The sequence below is a fragment of the Phragmites australis genome, chromosome 6, assembly GCF_958298935.1.
Source record: "Phragmites australis chromosome 6, lpPhrAust1.1, whole genome shotgun sequence".
Taxonomy (NCBI): Eukaryota; Viridiplantae; Streptophyta; class Magnoliopsida; order Poales; family Poaceae; genus Phragmites; species Phragmites australis.
The window spans coordinates 9000522-9022000 of NC_084926.1; the positions used below are offsets into that span (position 1 = coordinate 9000522).

General features: G+C 44.7%; 3 protein-coding genes across 3 annotated transcripts; all 3 read right to left on the bottom strand.

The window, feature by feature from the left end:
* Positions 1-6713: 6713 nt before the first annotated feature.
* On the bottom strand, positions 6714-8584 carry LOC133920421 (growth-regulating factor 10-like). The gene is made up of 3 exons (XM_062365042.1): positions 8137-8584; positions 7771-8049; positions 6714-7665 (listed from the first exon to the last, which is right to left on the bottom strand). Exons 1-3 carry the CDS (start codon positions 8213-8215, stop codon positions 7355-7357), a joined length of 669 nt encoding a protein of 222 aa, XP_062221026.1. The 5' UTR covers positions 8216-8584; the 3' UTR covers positions 6714-7354.
* Positions 8585-10254: 1670 nt separating this feature from the next.
* LOC133921542 (bifunctional dTDP-4-dehydrorhamnose 3,5-epimerase/dTDP-4-dehydrorhamnose reductase-like) lies at positions 10255-14058 on the bottom strand. Its single transcript, XM_062366463.1, has 2 exons — positions 13458-14058; positions 10255-11034 (listed from the first exon to the last, which is right to left on the bottom strand). The coding sequence occupies exons 1-2, from the start codon at positions 13914-13916 to the stop codon at positions 10582-10584; spliced, it is 912 nt and encodes a 303-aa protein (XP_062222447.1). The 5' UTR covers positions 13917-14058; the 3' UTR covers positions 10255-10581.
* A 4457-nt stretch (positions 14059-18515) lies between these two features.
* LOC133921544 (protein HOTHEAD-like) lies at positions 18516-20751 on the bottom strand. The gene is made up of 4 exons (XM_062366466.1): positions 20085-20751; positions 19472-19866; positions 18830-19395; positions 18516-18728 (listed from the first exon to the last, which is right to left on the bottom strand). Exons 1-4 carry the CDS (start codon positions 20749-20751, stop codon positions 18662-18664), a joined length of 1695 nt encoding a protein of 564 aa, XP_062222450.1. The 3' UTR covers positions 18516-18661.
* Positions 20752-21479: the final 728 nt, after the last annotated feature.

A 21479-nucleotide genomic window follows, 5' to 3' on the forward strand; every position in this document is an offset into this window, starting at 1 on the left:
TTTATACAAGAAAAATATGTGTTTGCATGTTACACTTTTCCTTAACGTGAGTTAATAATTGAGCCGCACGCTTCAATTTTTTTCATTTTTTTCAAACTTTCTCCCTATAGAATATGATGCAAACGACATTATTTTTGAAATTTTTTTTCACAGAAGTTCTTAGAATTGTGTCTAGTTTTTTTAAGATTTTTTTTGAATTTTTTTATTTTTTCGAATTTTTTGAATTCAAATTTCGGTTACCGAACGGTTTTTGAAATCGGACCGGACCGGGAAGGTCGGTAACCGCGATTTTTGAGCGGTTACCGACGGTTTTTTGAACCCTGGCCTGGCCAGCTCATTGGGTTGTTCACGGCCTAATGAGCTGCGCAAGACTGAGGATCTTGCAGGCCGTAGAAGTTGAGCAAGCCCACCCCACCAGCTTCTTTCATCAATAATCATACGCTGGCAGCGAAGCCTGGTCCACACAAATGCGAAACGCATGCAACGGAAACGGACAACTAAAACTCTGTTTATTTCAATTTTAGATTATAGATTCTAGTTTTTATAATTTAAAGATGAAATAAATAGAATTTATAGGATTAGACGGTAACAATCTAGTCTCGAGATTGCTATGATCCAATAATACATCTCTCAATAGATTATTTCAGATTGTGAAGTACGAAAGACTAAAAAACCTATGCTATTTCATTGAAACTACCCATCACTGTCATGGGGTTTTCACCCCACCCGACACCCCCCCCCCCCAGCCTCCACCCATCCTTCCGACGCATTTTCCCCTTGCTCCTGCAGAACCCTAAGCGCTGTCACTACCCCGCTGCAGGAAACCGAGCCTTCGCCCTCGAAAGTGCGTGGATCCAGCGCGGATGGATCCGCTGGATCTCAACTCGGAGGCGCCCGAGGTCACCGCGGTCGTATTCCGAGACACATTGTGAGCTCTAGCGGCTAGTGTGGATGGCTTGTTCCCCAGCGTGAAGACCGTTCACAGCGTTGGTGGTCTTACAAGCGATGCCTCCGGTCCCTACGCCACTCTCCGTCCCGGCGCTGAGGCCTACCATGGCACGGCAGCCTGTCCCGGCGCGCCGCCCTGCCTAGTCGTGGCTCGGGCGCCCAAGCATATAGGGTGTTGCGCCCCTCTGCTGGCGTGGTTTTTGGCGCAGCAGTCGACGTGGCAGTTGGATCATCTGCTGATGCACCCCCCATCTGCGCCATCTTTTGGTAAGAAATGCTATGTGTTCTCCATCATTGAGTTTATTGTGAATTGTGACGTGGCTGTTATGCTCCGGCCGGCCTTTGTGCCGTGGCTGTTGATGTGGATTGCTCCGGCCTTATCACCGTGGAGGTGTTGTGGTGCTGTTGTTTTGCTCCGATCGACTTCATGTCGCGGCTGTTGAATTTGGGCTTGTATGGAGGTGTTTTGGTTCCGTGATGTTATGAGGATCGGTGATGTTCAGTCGGTGTGATGGATGATTAGTTGAGCTTGAGCGATTCAGTTGAGTGATTCACAATGATAATCATGTAGTTTTGAGCTTGTTTGTGTTTGATCTTGCCATTAGTATTTGTGTGATGACGCACTTTTGAAGTCATTGATGTATTGAAGGAAATTAGCACTTATTGATTATTTGTTTTGGATGCTGTTAATTATGGATAGATATTACATAGAGTTTGGTTGATACATCTTAATTATGGATAGATCTTACAAAAGTTTGGGTAATACATCTTACAGAAAGTTAATTGTTATGCTAGTAAAAGTATTGTGTTTGTCATGTTGTCCACTACAATTTGGACCCCCACTTGTCAAAATAATCTAGAACTTCTATATGTTGATGAAAGAACATAAAAGCAAAGATCTATTTCTTGGTTTTATCTATATTTCTATGTCAGAGTATGCATAATTTGGAGTCCATTCATATGTCTTCTTTTTTTAAAAAAAAATCTATCTATGCTACTGTATGCTTTATTTGTAGGTAGAATTTTGCTTCCCTTAATCAGTAATTGTGCTTATGTTACTATTTTTCTGCTACGCATTTTTTTGATTGGTTAGATATTTTGTTTTCCTTTTTCTTATGACATTTTAGGAAAAGGATAATGATATCGCATAGAGTGGGGTAAATAGGTATTTTTACAAAAATTCATCCCCTTTTACCATCGATCTAAACTTGCAGCGGAAAATAAGCTAACATATTTTTCACAAGTGAAAATCCTAAATATATTAGGCTCAACTAGTGCACAATCACGCTGAACAAGTGTAAAAATTACAATCCTAAGGTGATAGAGATTATTCAAAACTAGCAAAAGATATGCAAGAAAACTCTAGTTGAAAATCTTGAAGATACTGTTCACTAGATACTCTGGGTTGAATCCGGAACCTCCGGGTTTAGAGTTGATTGTATAGTATCCGGAGTTTGCTCAGAGTTGATTGTATAGTATCCGGAGTTTCCGGGTTAAATACGGAACTTCCGGGTTCAGTAGAGAATGAATTTGAAACTAAAATTAAAGTACGCCTAAAAAATTCTAGCTCAAACCAAATGAAATCGTGAGTTCCAAGTGATGATTCCAAGTAGATCCAGAGAACCTACAATCAATTTCACACGAGCAAATAGATTGAGCAATATGTATAAATGTTGAGCAAGAACTCAATAACAAGGATAGAAGAGATTTTCTGAAGTTCGTACACCTCCTCTGGAGGTTTCTATGTCTCCGTTGAGTGGTTCGGTCATACTTGAACCGGGCATCTCTCAACCATTTTCCTCCCCAAGCTCGGTCACACATGAGCTTGAATTTCCACTCTTGATTTTTTCCCTTTCGGAGACAAAATCGAAACCTTCACAAACTTCTCGCGGCATACCACAACCTTAGATGCTCGCCGGCGATGCCTAGCCTCCTAGAAGCTCAAAGCTCCAAGAGTAACAAACATGATGATGAACCCGAGTGCTCACAATTGGATTTAGCTCACTTGCATTCAATCTTCCAATCTCTCAACTTAACAAACTTTTCTTCTCAAATCTCACACTAAAATAGAGTGGAGAGAAGTTCTTTTGGCTCTATAATGTTTTTCTTTTGTGCCCAAACAACAACAAAAAATGATGAGGGTGAGGGGTTATTTATACCTTTCTCCTAAAAACGAGCTGTTACACAGCGTTTTGTACTGATCCAGAGCATTCGGGTTGGCACTTAAACGCGTAAGTGAGAATCCTCGCCGGAGTACAACTCGAAGGGTATGGACAACTACCAAAACCTAGAGTCTCCAGGTCAACCCGGAGTATCCTGGTTAGCTCGGAATGTCTGAGTTCAGCACAACTGACCCTCTGAAAACGGCGATGACTTTTACATCCCAATTGAATTCATGATCTCATAACATATTTGATCAAACTAGGAATACTCTGAAACCCAATTCGGACACTTTCACACTTTCTGCATCAGATACCTAAAACGAACTTCCACTTTAGGTTGATTAGAAACTGTTGAGCATTGGGATATGACAAATAGCTCTATGTTGCATCCTTTTTAATAGTGCAGCGTACCTATAATCAAATTCAAATATAAAACTCATTTGACTCAATTTGAGTCTGAATACCTTTAAGTACCGCTTCTTTCTTTCAAACCTTGAGGGTTGGTATTCACTCCATCTCTTTTTTATTCTTCATATGATTTATGCGAATCACCTATAGCTTCCTATGGCGTCGCATGGTATTAACGCAAACCCTCCACTCGCTTTTCACCACCACCTTGGTTTTTCAGCGTCAAGCCATTTGCTTGCCCTTCACCATCGGATAGTCCATTGCGGCCGACTTTTGCTTGTGCTTCACCGTCTTACTATAGAAAATCATTTTGTATCTAACATCTTCAATAAATTCACTTTATTATATATGGAGTCTAATTGTTCTTCACTCTTGGCATATTGGATTTCAATTCAACTTATTTCTTCTTATGTATTCTAACCCTAACTCACTCTTAAGCATAAAGCACACAGATTAGTCCATAAAACTCTATTGACAATAGTATACCTTTAGTTACTTTCATCATCACAAGTAACTTAGCATTCACGCTTATAGTTAATCTTATATGAGCTTTTCTTTCTTCTTATAAGCATCACTAAGAGCTCATTCATCTTGATATATAGGTCTCCTCCATGCATCACCTATGGTACAACTTACCAACAAACTCAATAATTTTGTTAGCCCATAAATATTGTCATTAATTACAAAAATCACACATAGAGGCTAGATGCATTTTTAGTTTGCCATAGATGGAGGACTTTGTTCCAGACAAAGTTGATTGGAATACCTCAAACAATGTGCATTCTGTGAAATTTATGTTGAGAAAATCAAAGCTAGGAATAGGCACATTGGAGTTATGACTAGTAGAGGGTATAAGAACATAGTTGAGACGTACTTGTTAAGGACAGGGTTGCGTCACACTAAACCACAACTGAAGAACCGATAGGATGCACTTAAGGGTTTGTATAACTTCTGGTTGTACCTGAACAAAGCTACTAGTCTTGATTGGGATAATGCTAAAGGAACCGTGGTAGCAAGTAAAGCCTATTGGAAGGAACATACAAAGGTACTTATTCATCATGTACTTTATTATCTTCCATGTTCTTCTAGGTACTTGTTGACTAATATTACCTTCTATGTTGTTAGAAATATGTCAAATGGAGGAAGCTAAAGAATGGTCCACCGGAGTGTCTAGAACTGCTTGAGGTGATGTTTGACCTTACTACTGTGGACGGTTCTTCTTCTTGCATTCTTGGTGAAGGCATAGTTGTGTTTATAGAAAGATTTATCTAGTTGACTCGGGCTATTTTAACCGAGCGGAATTTCTAGTTCCATACAAAGGGACGAAGTACCATTTACCGGAGTTTCAATAAGGCCCGCAACCAAGTGGCAAAAAGAGGTATATAACCATCTGCATTTATCTCTTCGCAATGTGATCAAGTGATCATTTGGTGTTTTGAAGATAAAATGGAGAATTTTATTAGACTTACTAAGTTATCCTATGATAAAGCAAACAAAAATAATACTTGCATGCATGGCTCTTCATAACTTCATTCAAAAAAGTGTTATGAGGGATGGAATTTTTTGACATGTGTGATCAAGATAAAAACTACATTCCAATACACGAAGCATCTTCATCTAACAAAGTGATGACAATACTGAATTTGGTGATGAAGAGGGAGACATAAATGTCTTTCATGATAACCTTGCTAATGGTTTATTTGCTATGAGAGAGTAGGATGATTGTGAGAGGCTATTTGTATGAACAAATACTCAAGTTTGTATAAATTATGTATCTCTTAAATTTACTTTATGCATTTCATATTTATGGACAAGTATTCAATTAAGCACGAATTATGTACCTTTTAAGCATCAATTAAGCATGAATTATGTATCTCTTAAATTTAGTTTATGAATTTTCATATGTCAAAATAAACGTGTCACAAAAGAATAAATATGTCACCCAAAATAGCCGAGGGTATTACAGACTATTGACAATAAAAAGTAGTAATCCACCCACCTCAGAATCTAGGTTATCAAACAACTACCAGTTTTTACAATTTAGATTGTAATAATCCACCTTTTTCATAATCTACAGCTAAAACAAATAAGACCTAAGTGCGTTTGGGTGGCGGAAACACACCCATTTCTTCATCGAATGGGTCTTTGAGCTAGCCAAACAACGTTTCTCACCGAAACGGCCGTGAGAGCAGAAATGTCTGGAGGCAGTTTCGACCTATTCGAGTCCAGACTACCATCGGATTCAAGATTGCTTTAAAAATCCATATTTTTAATATCTTTTTCCTATAGGTTTGAACCTTCTAAAAGGCTCTTAAAAATCTACCAATTTTTATGTAGGATATATAATCCATAAGCAACCCATTAAACTGGTTCCACCTAAAAATCCTAAATAGAATTTAAATTAAAATTCATTAAAGTTGACTGTTTTTGCACCTTTCATGAATTTTTAGAGCTTTAAAAGGATTATCAAAAATTAGGAAATTTTTGCCGATATTCATCTTATTTAATAGACTAATTTCTAAAATTATCTCTAGCTCTAACTTATATAGTGAAATTTCAAGTTTCTGCACATAGTCTCACTTTTCATAAACTTGATTAATGTTAATTAAATTCAAAAAGATAAGAGATAATGCTCATGATGTGTGTGCCCCTCTCTCTATATACAGGAAAACTAGTCTGTACTCTCAGGAGTATATACTCTCTATTATGATATACCATATAAATGAACCAGATACACTTCTTTGTCACTATAAGTATACTTATATACTCATTCTAAAATACTCCAGTGTGAACTACATGAAAAAAATAGAAAAAAAATCCATCATTTTTATTATATTTTGATAATATCTTTGTATTTATACATAAAATATAATATACTTAAAAAAAACTTATGCAAACCAATAAAAAACTATACATATACTTAGATGATCTTTTATACTCACATGCTACATATACATATTATTTATCACATTAGATACTCCTATATAATAAAATACGTATGTGAAAGTATATACTTCGAGAGTACCAAATATGTTATATATATATATATTAATTTTTATTATTAAAAACATATTAACAAAGGGCAAATTAATCCATTGCCCCGTTACACTTTCTTCCAAGAAACTAAATCTAAACCGTTAGTCAAACGGTTTTAATCGGTGATTCTAATGGAAATCCGTACCGAACGCACCCTAATATACAGTATCAAACCGGAACTCGGGTTGGCACTTTGCATGGGACGTATCCGCGCGGCAAGGGCATGTTCAAGCGAAGCAGAGGATGCTTCGTTCCGCTGCCTGCATGTACGTGTACGTGAGACGTGAGTCAGTCGGGAGTTTGCGCTGGGCGACGGGGCCACTGCCCACTGCGTCTGCGCCACGCCCAGACAGAGTGCAGCATCCAACGCTCACACTGCCCGAGCGTCTGACAGGTCAGTAGTGCGTGCAGCGCTGCACACCCTCTCTATCTCTCTCCGCGCGTCCCCAGGAGAAACCACAAGCCATGCCCCCCACCCACGCCAGCAGCCCAGCACCACCGAGGCGCGGCGCGCTCCCCACAACCCAACAAAAGAAAATGATCGCCTGCCCTGCTACAGGTGTCACCGCCCACAGGCGCACAAGCACAGGCGTAACAACGCATGTAATAACAAGAGAAGCAGCGCAACGCATGCCATCGAACGGCGCAAACTGGTTCGAAATGTTGGGAGAGGAGGAAAAAGTTACAGCAAACGACATGGTAATCCCTGCGGATTCCGTTTTCCCTCGTCATCCCGGGCGCGGGGCGCAAGCCAAAGACAGAACGCGGCCCGCGGCGGGGTAGGGACAGTGGGCGCGTGCTCATGTGGCACGCGCGGCGCTGTGGGCGAGGACGCTGGTGGGGGAGAAGCCGAGGCCCGTCTGGGACGCGCCGCTGTGGACGGAGCCGCGGGTGACGGCGGCAGCGCTCGGCGTCGGGGCGGCTGCGGAGGCGGCTTCCACAGGCTTTCTTGAACGGCCGCGGCCGCGGTGGACGTGCCGCTCGCAGTACTTGTGCCCCGGCACCACGTCGCGCGAGCACCGCCACTTCTTGCCGTCCGTGCGGCGGCACCGGCCGGGCTCCGGCTCCATGGTGCTGCGGTAGTCAAAGCACAGGCTCCCCAGACCCATCACTGCCATTCAAAATGAGAACTTTATTGCTCAAAGCAGTCACGCCAACCAACCGGTAAAACGCAACGGCAAGGTTTGCAAAAGAAAGAAGCATTGTTAGCACGTACGGGAGGGGAAGCGCTGGGGGCCGAAGGAGGACGCGGCGACGCTCTTCCAGATGGGGAGCACGAGGTGCACCGGCACAGGCGCGCCCGCGGCAAAGTATCGGTAGATGAGTACCTGGTGCTCCAGCTCCTGCTGCTGCATGAACGTCAGCGCAGACCTAGCCTTGTGTGCCGTTGCCGCCGTCGCGGATGCTTCCGCCTCACGCTCCCCGCAGCTGTCCCCGCCGAGCCCCAGGCCCAGGCCAAGAACCAGTGGCGACGAGGCCGCCATGGTCACCGCTCCTACAAAGCAAAGCGAAACTGATCAACAATTTCACCAACCTTAGACAGTATACAAAGCACTTGCAGTGCAAGAACACGTGCACGCACCGGCGTTCGGGTCGGCGCTGGAGAGGCGGGGGAGCTTGCATGGCGGCTGCGGCGAGTCGGTCTCCTTGTCCTCGGCCATTTGGAGATTCCGGCGTTGTGCCTCGGTTGTTTCGGTTCGAACTATACGGAGGAAGGGGGAGGGCGCGGGCAGGTTCTCGAGAGGAGGGAGGAAGCGACAGTGCTAGCCTCAGAGGAAGCGTGGAGCGGTGGATATATTTATGCGTGACGGCTCCCGTCGTCAGGTCGCCCGGTAAACTTCTGTGCTCAAAAAGCAACGGAGACCGGAGGGCTGTACGCACTATTAAAAGCTGTGGAGTTGCGGTGGCGTGAAGGTGCCAATGGCATCCTGGCGTGGCGTCGGCGGATGACACGCATGGAAATCTATTGACCTTTTCGTGGTTTTGGACGCGACTCTGGCTGACTTTTTTCAGTCCTGCTGCCTTGCAAATCTACTTGGCTGGAGTGGCGATTTTTCAGACAAGGGAAGAACACATAAATTACTATCAGAAAGTAAAATTTGCTCAAAATATTTTTCTCAGAATATATTAAATATTTGATAGTACTAAGGTTATCTCCAACGAAATCTGTAAAATCCAGTGTTACAGTGATTTACGAACTACTATAACACATATTTTCATCTTTAACAGAAACGGTATTGGTTCCAACAGTGATACGGCCGGACTAGCACAGGGAAATGGGAGAAGCAAATATGCAGACTGCTGTAGCGATCATCAATACTGTTTCCTGAGTATGTCTGTGGGTTTGAGGGAAGAAGGAGAGTAAGAAAAGGTAGAAAATATGGTAGCTGTTAGAGGTAGAAAAAATAAAAAATACTGTAATAGTATTAAGAAATATTTTAATAGTGTTATAAAAAATAAATTTTAAATATCTGTTAGGATGACGTAAAGAAGCGAAATTTGAGGAAATGCTGCTCTTAATGTTTTCTTGGACCTCCGAGAGAAAGAAACCGGTGAAAATGCTGCAAAAGAAAAGTCTGCGTGGATCTACTCGCCTTATCACGTGAAGGCAGGCTCCCGCTCTGACTTCTGACACTATGTCGGCCTTTTGTTTCGTTCCGCGTTTTTATAGTATTTCCGCCATGGCGCCATACCGTGACTGAAGCACTTCGAGAGGAGAGGAAAGATGGACCTACGCTCCGTTCTTTTCCTCCGATTTTTATTTTTATTTCACAAACGAACACCAAAAACTTTGGGCGCAGCTTTCAGTTCGCGCTTTCTCAGGGCGTATTGTGTTGGAGCAGCGAGACTTGCCAGAGGCGCGGCGAGTGCTGATGCAGTCGCGCTGAAGACAGATCCTGCGCAAGACCGCGCCATGTGTGCCGCGCCGCGGCGAGCAAAAGAAATTGTGGGGGACGGGACGGCCGCCGGCCGGGGAGGGAGGGGAGGGGGGGGGGATACGAAAAGCGGGAGCAATCTGCTTCACTTCCACTGTTCCAACCGGCCCCTACCGCTGCTAGCCAAGCTGCTACCGGCGCGCGCAGCGGCCAGCAGGTTCGTGCCTCTGCCGAGCTGGGTCCTGGGTGCCGGGCGCGTGCTTTGGAAGTACGGATGCTGGAGCAAGGACACGGCGTGTCGTTCCCCACGCCGGCAGCGGTCCACCGTTTTTGGCTGTCATCACGGCATGATTGGGTCGTAATCGCGATCCGGACCTGACGGTCTCGCGGACAACGAGGCTGATCGCGGGGCAGGCGTACGCCTCGGAGCTGTACGCGGGTTGATGGCCTTGTTCTGCTTGCTTGCTAGTTGCTGGTGACGACGTCGGGCTCCTCGGGGACCGATTACAGCTCACTAGAGATTTTGAAAGGTATGTGGAACTGCGAAGCCACCGTCCTTGTCCATGGAAGGTTTGCAGGCATGCGGCGCAGCAGTGTGAAGTGTGAACTTGATGCAGATGACTGGCGGGTGACACAGTACCATAGATTAAAATAAAAACATCGCATACTGTGGGAAATACCTTTTCGGCAACAACTGCGTGTGAAAGCAAACCTCTGAATCACTGGTCTTCCGATCAATACGAAAGAAATGCAGTTATCCAGTCTGACGATACAAATGCCAACAGTCCATACCATCCTGTAATAGCTGGTGATCCAAAGTCATTTCCGAATGAGCTTACAAAATAAATATCATGTAAGGACATTATGTGATACAACAGAGGAAGTTCCTCGATTCATTCCCATTGTGTATTGATAGGACCAGGGGGGGCATACAACAATTGATCTAAATTACACCTTGTCTCGTTCCATGTAATAATCTGATAAGGAGTATGACATTACTTCCTATGAGAAACTATCTGCTTCAAGAACAATGCACAAGAGATTGGACAGCATGAAAGAGCACGCATGCTTATTGATGATCACCGGAGAACAATATCAATTCAGATGGAAGAAATTGCATGAACAAGGTTGTGCGCAGGTTGTTCCCTTTCTCAAGCCTTGGCTGTCTTCTGGTTTGGTTCGAAAACATATTTTATCAGCGACTCCTTGATTGACAAAAGCTCCGGGAACTCACTCTTCAATTTAGTACAATCAAGCTCATTGTTGCTCCTCGGTGCAACAATGACCTTGGCTTGCTCCTCCAAGTTGAAGTTTTTCCAGGAGAAGGTTGGATCGATGTAATCTCTGTACATCTCTAGTATCTCATTGTGGCTCACCACACCAGGATTAGTAAAATTCCAGATTCCAGTGAGGTTTCTCTTTGCCATCTCGATAGAGATGGGTAAAAGTTCATCCAGTATTGTCATTGAATTCGGGATATTGACAACCTTATCATACCGAGTGATTTTGGTGATGAAATTGCGAGGATTGGACAGATCAGATGAAATAGGCATCCTTACACGAAGGGTGCACACATTCTCGTAGTTCTTGAGCAGTTCCTCAACCTAGTAAAATAAATGTTAGGTTCACCATGGAATATTTGCTCTACCAATCTAAGTAGAAATAGCAACTAACATGGAAAACACAATGCAAAAATAGCGTGGAAAAATGCTTGCATTATCACATAAGTGTACACAAATGTCTAGTTTCTTTCTCCAAATATCAAATGGGTAAATTGTATTAGTGAAATGATAACTCTGCAAAATTAGATCAGATGTTTCTTTTGATTAAGCTACCTACTCCAGTTTGACCTAGTTGCATACATTCTACTGAAGGTGGCTCATAAGGCAAAGAGAACCAATCTATCCAAAAGATGTATCATCGAAGTGAAAAATGCTCGCATTACTTGTGTTTGCACATTTGTGTGCTACACTAACAGATAAAAGAAACATAGTACACAAGGGCCCCTCTAACATGGACACCTTTTGCTTTGCAGATAAGCAACCACTTTCCAAGATTCAAGCTAATGGCATTTAGGTTGTTCAGAAGAAATCAAGTAGACATACTGATAAAAAAATTACTTCGCCCTGTAACATTAAGCACACTACAGTGCTTATTTAATCACCTATAGGCTGAAGCACAATGTAAAAAATTAAAGAATGTGGTTACGCACGATAATGCTTGTGTCTCGCACACTTCTCTCCTCAATACAATGTTAGTACAATTTCATCCTATGAAAACATCCAGCAACAACAACAACTCTTATGGAGACGAAACCCAATAGAAATCCTATAAAAATACATTCATTGTATTAATTTATTATTGCTATTTTTCAATCTATGCACTTCAAAGTTTCCTTTTTGACTATCTGTGGGGTGAGATACCCAGCCATTCTCCAGCAAAGGTACTAGATTACAATCTGATTGTGTTAGCTTTGAGTGTACTATACTTTAAATGCACTTGAGGAAGTAATTTATTCAAATCAACACTCTTCAAAGATGTCCGTATGGCTCAGCATCAAGAGATCATGGGATCAAATCCCGGAAATTCCACCAGAAACACAACTAACTTGTTCTTAGTGGGGCTTGAACTGTGAACGTTAGCCACAAGATGCAGGTGCCATACCATTGTACTAGCCACTGTTTGGCATGAAACAACAATTTGACAAGGAAAAAAAAGCAAGCATCCTAAAATAAGATGAGGTGTGTCCTGCAGAAATCATATACGCCATGTGCAAAGAGAACAATGATCTAATAAAGGGCATGCTCAATTCTTGATGTTTCATCTAAGTTGCTCACGTGTTATACCGATACAAATCCTTTTTGTTGTTATCTCGATTCAAATCACAAAATTTTCCTCCCAAAGTAAAGGTTAAGCTCACATATATTTGAATTTGCATAACATGGAAGTATAGATTGAGCTGAGCATCTGCATTTAAATTAATGAATACCTCCGTAAATCTTTGTTATCAAAAGGAGCCAAATTTCTCCTTTGCCAAGCTGTGCCAACGATATGATACAACCACAAATACAGAGTGCCATGGCAGGATCTATTATCTTAATATTTGAGCGGAAAAATGAGCCACCACGTTCGTCCTCAAGATCACAAAATTACCATGTTAATCGGAAAAAAGAAAAGGATTTAGACCACTTATTGTTATGAACATCTAACGGTCTAGGTTAAATCAAAGAGTCCATATCAAATATGATTAATAAATAGCTAAATTCGAAATTAAAAATTATAGAAAATTAGCAGTTCGATTTCCATACGGTTTGGAAAGTAAAATATCTAAATAAAGAGTCTAAATAAAATAAAATAAACAATAATTGAAATTGGGGTTATAATAGAAAAAAGAAGGATCCATATCAAATAGTCTTAGAAAAAAAATCAAATTATTATAAAAATCAAATATCTAAATAAAGAGTCCATGTAAAATACAATTAATTGACAAAATATTGTAGCGCAACTAACCATGCTATTAGCGTGAGCACCTTGCTAGTTAAAACATACAGCTAGTGAGCATGGATGGGGAAGACCGGATTAGACTTCTCTGGAAACTCAAACGGATACCACAGCATATTTGAACAGGCTTCACTGAAAATTAGGCCATCATTTTGCTGAAGTCAACCAATGCTGAAGAACAACGCAATCAACCTTAAGGATCTTCAGCATTACGCTGACCAAGACGCACTGTATCAGGTATCTTCTACAAACTACGACAGATCCAAGTGACAGCAACCAATATTGGTGTTAAGCATAAGTGTACACCAATCCATCTCCAACCACCACTGAATAACTGACAACTTGACAAGTGACAGCTACATTTTTGCACCATGATCACACTGATCCCCGTATTCTCAACGTGCAATCAGACAGTGTCACTAAAACTTGAGCAAAACGGGAACGATCTGTTTGCACTTCGCCATTTGTAGAGAAACTTGAGCATATGTATAACCTTAGCATAAAGCTAGAAGAGAAGAAAGCACACCATGGCCTTGGTTTTGGAGTAGAACGATCCGAAGAAGTTGGGCGTGTCCTCCTCCTTGAACCCGACCCCGGAGCCGAGCGGGTGGCCCTCGTCGTACTCGAAGATGCACCCGGTGGCGTAGTTGATTAGCACGAGTCCGCGTCCGCGGCAGACGTCGGCGAGCGTGAGCGTGCCGGCGACGTTGGCGCGGACGGTCTCGGCGCGGTGCGTCTCGCACCAGTCGACGTTGGGGCGGCCCGTGACGCCCGCGGCGTTGAACACGTGCGTGGGCTCGGCGGCGTCGATGTCGGCCTCGAGCTGGGCGCGGTTCTCGAGCCGGCCGGCGCCGTAGGCGAAGGGGATCCCGCGCGCGGCGCAGAGCTGGCCCAGCAGGCCCCCGATCCAGCCCGTGCGGCCGTAGATGAGGAACTTGAGCGCCTGCGCCGCCGGGGCGACCGAGCCGTTGGTGGCGACGCCCATGGCGACGCGCGGTGAGATCCGGATGCGGGGGTGGGGAGGGAGAGCGGGAGGGGAGTGGCGGAGTGGTGGCGACTGGCGAGGCGAGCAGAGCCGTGGGGACACCGGGGCGGAGATTTTAATACTGAGGTGAGCTGATGCTGTCAGTGCCTGGACGAGGTGGCGCTAGGACGCGAACACCGACGGTGACGCTGCAACACCGCCTGGTCCACCGCCACAGTGCGCGATCCGTCGGCTCACGCGGGCTGATCGTGCTTCGCACTCGCATCTCGACCGAAATGGCATCCACCGACAGTTACTGCAACTGCAGGAGGAAAGACTAAAGAGGAGAGGAAACCATTTTTTAAGTTAGGCCATCTTTTAATTTCATCCTAAACATGCTATTACAACGTCTCTATCACTATTACAGTATTCTTTATTTTTTTATCTTCAGCAGCTACCTTATTTCCTACCTTCTATTCTTTTTTTTCTCTCCAGATCCACTATCAGCCTATGTGAACAGTATCGCTACAATGGTGTACGTGAACAGTACACCACAAATCACTGTAGCAACCGGTTCTGAAAAAAAAAGCCTCCTCCGCTGGAGATGGTCTTATCTGGAGCCGGGGAAGACGGGACGGGGAGAATTGAGATACTCTGACTCAAGGGTCTATTTAGTACAGTTCTTAACTATAACTTTTTTAAAATTATTTATTTTTAACTTTATTAATTTTTAAGCTAAAGTTATGAGCAGATTAAAAATATTTGAATGAATCATTTTATTTTTATTTTAAACTAAAAATAGTTGTTTAAACTATTTTATTTTGTTTTACAAACTCTACCTCTTGTACGGATTTTAGATTTGAAGCTCTAACGAATAGGAACTTAAGAGCAATTAAAGTTGCGACGATTTCAAAACGTTGTTAGCCATTAGATCTATAGATAAGATTTAATGTACATATAATCACTACTGTACTCCATAGCCAATAAGCTTGCTGCTGCAGCAAGCTAATGTTCCCTCTGACTTCACAAGGACCCGGGAGAACGGCGGACCCAGTGCCAGGGAAATATTGAATGCAATCATGCACGCCTCATTACAGGCGCGATCAGATCCATGATTGTGGTTCTTGAGAACAAAAAAAAGGTCAATCCTGAACTTCTGGCCTCCTGGGTAATCGGGCATGTTAGCTTACACGGTATGCAGCCTGCAGTCATGTACTTGTGCTATCACTTCGTAATTTTTTTAGATCAGGCTTACAAATTACGAAGAGAGATTTCAGGCTTACAAATTGTTTTCCTTTCCTGCAGTTATTGGAAAGAGAGATTTCAGGCTTACTTAAAATTGAAGAGAGATTTCAGAGAAAATTGAGTTATTAGAAAGGAAAACATTTATCTTATGGGGGATGTCTTGTCCTTATAAATTCGGTTTTAAGTAGCTTACTCATGTTCATGCTTTCTTTCTTTCAAGTGCCCAAAGGGATTCTAAAGAAATTGGATTACTATCATTCTCATTTCTTTTGGCAATCTGATGAGCACAAGAAAAAATATAAACTTACGAAATGGAGCATTCTTTGTACACCTAAGGATCAAGGAGGATTAGATATCCTCAACTTAGAACTACAAAATAAATGCTTACTTAGTAAATGGCTCTTTAAGTTGATAAATGGAGAAGGGGTGTGGCAAGACCTTTTAAGAAATAAATATCTGAGAAACAAAATAATTGCTCAAGTGGAGCATAAACCGGGAGATTCTCAATTTTGGACTGGCCTTATGGCTGTCAAACATGATTTCCTCAGGTTGGGATCCTTTACATTAAATAATGGGAATCTGATAAGATTTTGGGAGGACGTTTGGCTAGGACAAACATCTCTCAAACGGCAATATCCATCTTTATTTCAAATTGCATACAGGAAAAATGCCACGGTTGCAGATGTTTTTAGGACAAGACCTCTCAATATTGCATTTAGAAGAATACTGATTGGAAATAATATGATAGCTTGGAATGACTTGCTTCATAAGTTGGCTTCTATACAGCTTAATGATAGTCGTGATACGTTTCAATGGTCTCTACATCAACTTGAAGATTCTCGGTCTGATCGATGTATAGATCTTTGATTAGCGAGTTCGTCATTCCAAACAACTTATATCTTTGGCAGCTAAATCTACCACTAAAGATTAAAGTGTTCTTATGATTTTTGTTTAATGGAAAGACTCTAACTAAAGATAATTTAGCAAAACGACGTTGGGAAGGAAGTACCATATGTTGTTTTTGTCACTATGAGGAAACAATACAACATCTTTTTTTCGAATGTCACTCTGCTAAATTTATTTGGCGTGTGGTTAAGGTTACGTTTGGCTTAAATCCACCAGCTAGTGTCTCCAATATGTTTGGTAGTTAGCTTAATGGGATAAGTCAAGATTTTAAAAACCTCATTTTGGTTGGAGCTAGTGCTCTTTGTTGGGCTATTTGGTTAAGTCAAAATGATGTGGTTTTTGACAGGTCAAAAGTTCACTCTTCTATGCAGGTTCTTTTCAGGGCACTTACTGGATTCGTTTTTGGTCTTTGCTACAAAAGACGGAGGATCGACCTCTTATAAAGGACGCATGTCGAAAAATGGAATCGATAACGATGGAAATTTACACCCGATATGGTTGGTTGTTTAGTAATAGACTTTCTGCTTGACTTGGTTCGGGCTTTTTTAGTTCACTTCTGTCTTTGCTTAATCTATCCGGAATACTGGATATTTTGTTAAACCTTGTAATAATGAACAGCTACGTGCATAACTCTGTGCAGAGGCCGGAATAAGTATTATTCCTTTATCTAAAAAAACACGATGATCATAGGAGGTCTTTCCCTTTAGAAGGGAGAAAAAGATGTACGAAAATACACACTAGAGAACAACAGTAAATTACACAGGTAGGGATAACTTGAAATAAAAAAGGAACAAGGAGCAGAGTGAAGGAGCGAGAGGTTAGGCTATTGAGCCAATCAACTGTAGCCTCTCTCTGAGTACGGGTAGGTGCTTCGCTCCGGTGCCACACCATCGTTAAACATCATCCCAAATCAAAGCAACCAAGGAGTCGGAGTAGATATGACGGTTCTTGAAGATCATATCGTTGCGCGAAAACCAAATCCTCCAACAGACTAGAAGGGTTGGAGAATCCAATCCTTTCCTCAAGTTTGTTGCTACCTGATCTCAAGTATCACACCACCGGTCAAGGATCAGAGTATCCGCAAGAGGAGTATGGACTCCCAGCACCCGCCACCAAATTTCCCGAGCCAGGTAACAGTTCAAAAGCAAATGATCAGTGGTTTTCGGCAACTGCGAGCAATGGGCACACTCGTCGTCGGCTCGCAGACCATGCCTTCATCTACGAGCTACAGTCCATAGTTTACCATGAAGCGCTAACCAACCGAAAAATTTGACCTTCACTGGTGCCTAAGACCCCAAAGCATATTGGCGCCCCTAAAACGGATGCATCCCTGGAACATAAGGTGATACGCTAAGCTTGCGGAATATTTTCCTGAGGATGACCATCTCCAAACGGCCCTATCACCTTCGCTGCTCAGGGTGATGGACCCAAGTTGGATCCGAAGTTGCAGATATTGGCTTAATGCCGGCAATATCCCAAATCCAATGCCGGTTGCATTAAGCATCCTCTACCTTTCTTGTCTCGAAAGCTCTCATGGCAACACACCAGAAGAGATCGGGAACCCAAAATAAAATAGAGGATCCATGGAGTCAAGCATCCGTCAAAAAAATGTGGACTTATCATTTTCGATCTACAAGCGTCGTCAGCTTGTAGATGAACAATTACTTGATTTATATTCATGTGGCCTATGACGTTTTTATTTTCTTTTAACATTCGGCTATAAGTTGAGATAATATATTAATGAATGAAGGTTATATGCATCAAACGATGTAAAAAACTAGAACTTTTTTTCATTGTTTGAAAAAAGATGAACGATTACTTTGGACCTTTCATAAATCTTAATGCGCTAGAAACGAATGCTACACATAACAGGTTTTTATAGCTGACAGGCCATTCTAATACGCCATATTCAGAAATCAGGTCACTACTATTGTCATTTGGCATGTAGAATAGTGAAGCAAATTCTATAAGATCATGTCGTACGAAAGACTCTTTTCCTATGATGACACGTATCTACACTCCTCTTCAGCTTAGCCATTGAATAACGAGATAGGTGATATGGATGAGATCTAACGAGAATATTTCTAAACAAGATCCTATAGAAGTTTTCATAGAATAGTAGTTGCAGCGGCGCCACGCTGCAATAGGAGCTGCCGCTGTCAGCTGTGAAAAGTGACAACATGATCCCTGAAAAGTTCGTGCTGACAAGCTCGGATCAGATCGAGTCTCTCACAGATATAGTGCAAGTTGCCGGCATCTCACTCAAGAACAAGGCTGACGATCGGTTTCACTGAGGAATTCGCTCGAAAATGTCACATTGTGCGATGATAATAGCCCACAAATGTTCTAGGCCTCAATACAGTTGAATACAAACATCATATGAACGCTATATATCGCATAAACTTCCATAATTTGTGCAAATCAATTCATATATATACTCTATCCAGTCATAAATACTTAACGCTTTGAGTCAAACTTTTTGTATTTTTGATCCGAGGGAGTATATGGAATTCCATCCATTACAATTTGTATTTTTCAAGCGGTAGGATCATCACTAAAAGAATCCAGCTGGAAGGCAAGTAGCAGATGGAACACATGCACATGTAGAAATCAGATTACGGATTTCTCCTCCCTGGTCCTTCAATTATCATCCTCTCTTTCAGGAGCTTCACCCCCATGTACCTGTCAGATTGAAGACACATGAGCGAACGTCAGAACAACCCCTTAATCACGGCGAGAACGAGTCGCGATGTTTCCCGCCAAACACGATCGAGAGATGCTACCTGCCGAGCATCATGACGGTGGCCTGCGGGTTGGTGCCCGGCGAGGCGTTGAACGTGGAGCCGTCGATGACGCGCAGCGCGTCGACGCCTAGGACCTTGTAGTCGCGGTCAACGACCCTGCCGACCTGGCAGCCGCCGTGGTAGTGCCAGATGGTCATGACGGTGTCCCTGCAGAACTGCTCCAGCGCCCTGGGGTCGCCGCCGCGCCGGTACAATGTGTTCACCGGGAAGTCGGCCGTGACGTTGAGCATCGCCGGGAAGGCGAAGTTGGGGTACGTGAACCGCGAGAAGGCCCTGGACCGGATGATCCGCTCGATGGCCGAGATGCCCGCCACGCAGCGCCGGAGGTCTTCGGGGTGAGCAAAGTAGTTGAACCGGACCGAGGGGTTGTCGTCGGGGTCCAGGTTGCGGAGCACGAGGTGGCCAGTGGATTGCGGGCCCATGACCTTCTCCAGGATGAACCCGCCGCGGAGCGCCGCGTCGGGGACCTGGCTCATCGCCTCCACGGCGCGCGCGATGGCCTCCGGCGTCCGCTGCTTCGGTGGCACCGTGGCGAGCTGCCCCGTCTGCAAGAACACGCAGCGCACGTCTCGTACGTGTCCGTGTGAATGTCCGTGAAAGGGGAAAGAAAAGGAAAGTTACCTGCGGAGAGAACATGCCGAAGTTCCGGGGCTGCGTGCCCGAGGGGTGGCTGTTCCAGTTGGCCCCGCTGGCGCCCTCGATGTAGCTGCCGAACCTGGTGATGCCGACGACCTGGATGAGAGACACCTCCACCGGCGACGGGGACGGCACGTAGATGGCGTTCATGGGGTTGTCGGACATGCCCTGCCCCACGCCCGGCAGGTCGAGGATGACGTCGATGCCCAGCGACCGGAGGTGGTCGGCCGGGCCGATGCCGCTGAGCATCAGCTGCTGCGGGCTGCCCAGCGCCCCGGCCGAGAGGATGACCTCGTTGGCTGCGCCGTGGTTGAGGTACGCCACGCGAGTGTTGTCCTGCGAGTCGCGGTACACCACGCCACGCGCCACGGGCTTGGTTCCTGCCAAAATTGGCGCGTTTTCCTTCGTCAGTGCGGTTAGCATCCGAATTCGTCGATCAGTTCTCCAGCGTGACGCTGAACCTGGTCCAAGTGCGCGACTTCGCCAAAGAAGCGACGGGTAATACCGTTACACTTACCAACTTCACTGCCATTTTCTTTTCTGCGAGATTACAAGCTTACCGGCTTGCATAGTTGGATATGAATTTTGTATGAGACGCTCTCACCTTTGTAACCGAACAAGATCCTGGCCACTCTTGCCCGGAGGAACAGGTCGATCCCCTCGGGGCGCGCGTACCGCAGCAAGTCTGCCGCCGTGTGCCGACGGCCGTCCGTGTCAAAGATGGACCCGCCGACCTTCGTCCCCTGGATGTGGTCGTACGTGAAGCCATTGTCCGGCACCACGCCCGTCTCCAGCAGCCCCCTCCTCACCGCCGCCTGCCACGGCCCCAGCGCCGGCTGGAACGCCACCACGTCCTCCACCCACCGGTACGCCTGCACCACCTCCCTGGCGTCCCACCCGACGGCCCTCACGTACCCAGCGCCCGCGCGCGTGAAGAAACCGGCGTTGATGCAGCTTCCGCCGCCCAGCACCCGGGGTCGCGAGTTGATCACGCCATCCTCCGACACGAACCGCTGCGACGGGGACGCTGCGGACGTGTCCGCGAGCACGTCCGAGAAGTGGGCCATGTTCAGGACGCGCCCGTCAACGTACGGCGAGTCGCCTCGCTCCAGCAGGAGCACGCGCGAGCGCTCCGACAGCGTCGCGGCCAGCGGGCAGCCCGCCGTGCCGCCTCCGATGATGATGTAGTCGTAGAACGCCACCGGCGGCGCGTGCACCGCCTCCCTCATGAACGTGTAGTTCACCGCTCGTGCTGGCACACACATGTACGCACCGATCGCAAGAATCAGTAACAACTTATACGATGCAATGGCAAAAGTTTGGCATCTGAATCGAGAAAACAAGGAGAAGAGGAATATTGATCACCTTGCTGAGAGATGCACAAGAGTGCAAAGAAGCTTGCGACAGTGAAGACGGCCATTGTTTGCGCTGGTGCTGAGATCAGGACAGAAGCCATTGGATCAGGACACAGGAAGCTGTTGCACTCCGAGTTCAATGATTCCAACTCGCAGAAGTTGGTGTGCTTATATACTGGTAAGCAATCAAATGTTGGTAAAGAACCCGTTGTTGGATAGGTCTGTAGTTTGTTTGGTGCGGTTTGAGTTGACATGCCGGCTCTTTGGTCTTCGTCCTCCGCAGCCTTTGTGTCACCTGAAACTGTTCGACAGATACGGATATGATAATTGGCTCTGTTCCGTCCGTAGTTGTCTGCTACTTCGTTGGCAAATGAGAGGCGATACGGAGAACGTATGCTTAGGATACGACCCTCTTGTCTACGATGTCACAATGAGTACAAGCATGACCGGAAACTTGGCCCCTTTTGCAACGAAGAAATTTCACAGGAATCGGTTCAGTTCCAGCAAAAATTCGAGAAGACTTCCCGATTTCCAGACAGGACCGTGTTCACCGATCATCATTCAACAGCTAGTTACACGCACTTCAGATGAAAGGCTCTCCGAGGCAATCACTAAAATTACGTATCAACGCACTTGAT